This window comes from Phoenix dactylifera, chromosome 11 (assembly GCF_009389715.1).
Source record: "Phoenix dactylifera cultivar Barhee BC4 chromosome 11, palm_55x_up_171113_PBpolish2nd_filt_p, whole genome shotgun sequence".
Taxonomy (NCBI): domain Eukaryota; kingdom Viridiplantae; phylum Streptophyta; class Magnoliopsida; order Arecales; family Arecaceae; genus Phoenix; species Phoenix dactylifera.
This window is the reverse complement of record NC_052402.1, coordinates 2427678-2428555: the sequence shown is the minus strand read 5'-3', so window position 1 is coordinate 2428555 and position 878 is coordinate 2427678. Positions and strand designations below refer to the sequence as shown.

The following is an 878-nucleotide window of genomic DNA, read 5'->3' as shown; positions in this document are numbered from 1 at the left end:
ATGGAGGGTTTCAGATCGAGGGGCCACAACGACGGAAGGATGCAGCTTGGGGCCTACGGCGGCCGGCCGCCCCCTCCCCCTTCCGGCGTATACGATTTGAGGAGCTACAGCGCGTCCTCCGCCTCCTCCGCCCACCCAGGCAGCGGCTACGCTGGATACGGTACCAGGGAGGTCAAGTTGGGCAAAGGGAAGGCGGCATCCGGTTCCTCCAAGAAGGGGTGGGTCTTCAGCGACCCGGAGTTCCAGAGGAAGAAGCGGGTGGCGAGCTACAAGCTCTACGCCGTCGAGGGGAGGGTGAAGGGGTCTCTTAGGAGGAGCTTCCGGTGGCTCAAGGATAGATACACCCTGGTGGTTAATGGCTGGTGGTGATCCCTTCTTCTGGTATGCTCCTCGCCATCTTTCCTGTTTGATTTCCTTTGCAAAAAGGCATCTTTTTCATAATTTGATGGTTCTAGTTGTGATTTCTTGTCAATCATTTAGATTTTTTTTTTCCTTTTATTTTTGGTTTTTGATCGATTTGGACAAATATTTTATTTCCTATGGCTGTTTTCATGGTATCGGAGGTTTTATTGTCGTCTTTATTCTTCTTCTGATTCTCTCTCTTTGTTTGGGATTTTATCCTTGCAATAGCTTTTGTTTTTTAGCTTCATGGTTCTAGCACTGATTTTTTGTCGAAGGCTTGGATTTTTTTTGTTCTTTGACGGGCTTTGATGAACAAGTATTTGATTGCTGATGGTTAGTATTTGTTTGTGTTCCCTCTCAGTGGTTCGCAGGTTTTCCTTTTCTATTTTCAATTTCGTCTCAAAAATTTTATTTTTGTTTGTCTTAATTTCAGTGGTTCTAATGAATCTGAAGAGATATTTAATATGCTACTGCTA

General features: G+C 45.6%; 1 protein-coding gene across 1 annotated transcript; it reads left to right on the top strand.

Moving 5' to 3' along the window:
- Nucleotides 1-369, top strand: LOC108510661. The gene has a single exon (XM_017845880.2). The coding sequence runs from the start codon at nt 1-3 to the stop codon at nt 367-369; it is 369 nt and encodes a 122-aa protein (XP_017701369.1).
- The last annotated feature ends 509 nt before the right edge of the window (nt 370-878 follow it).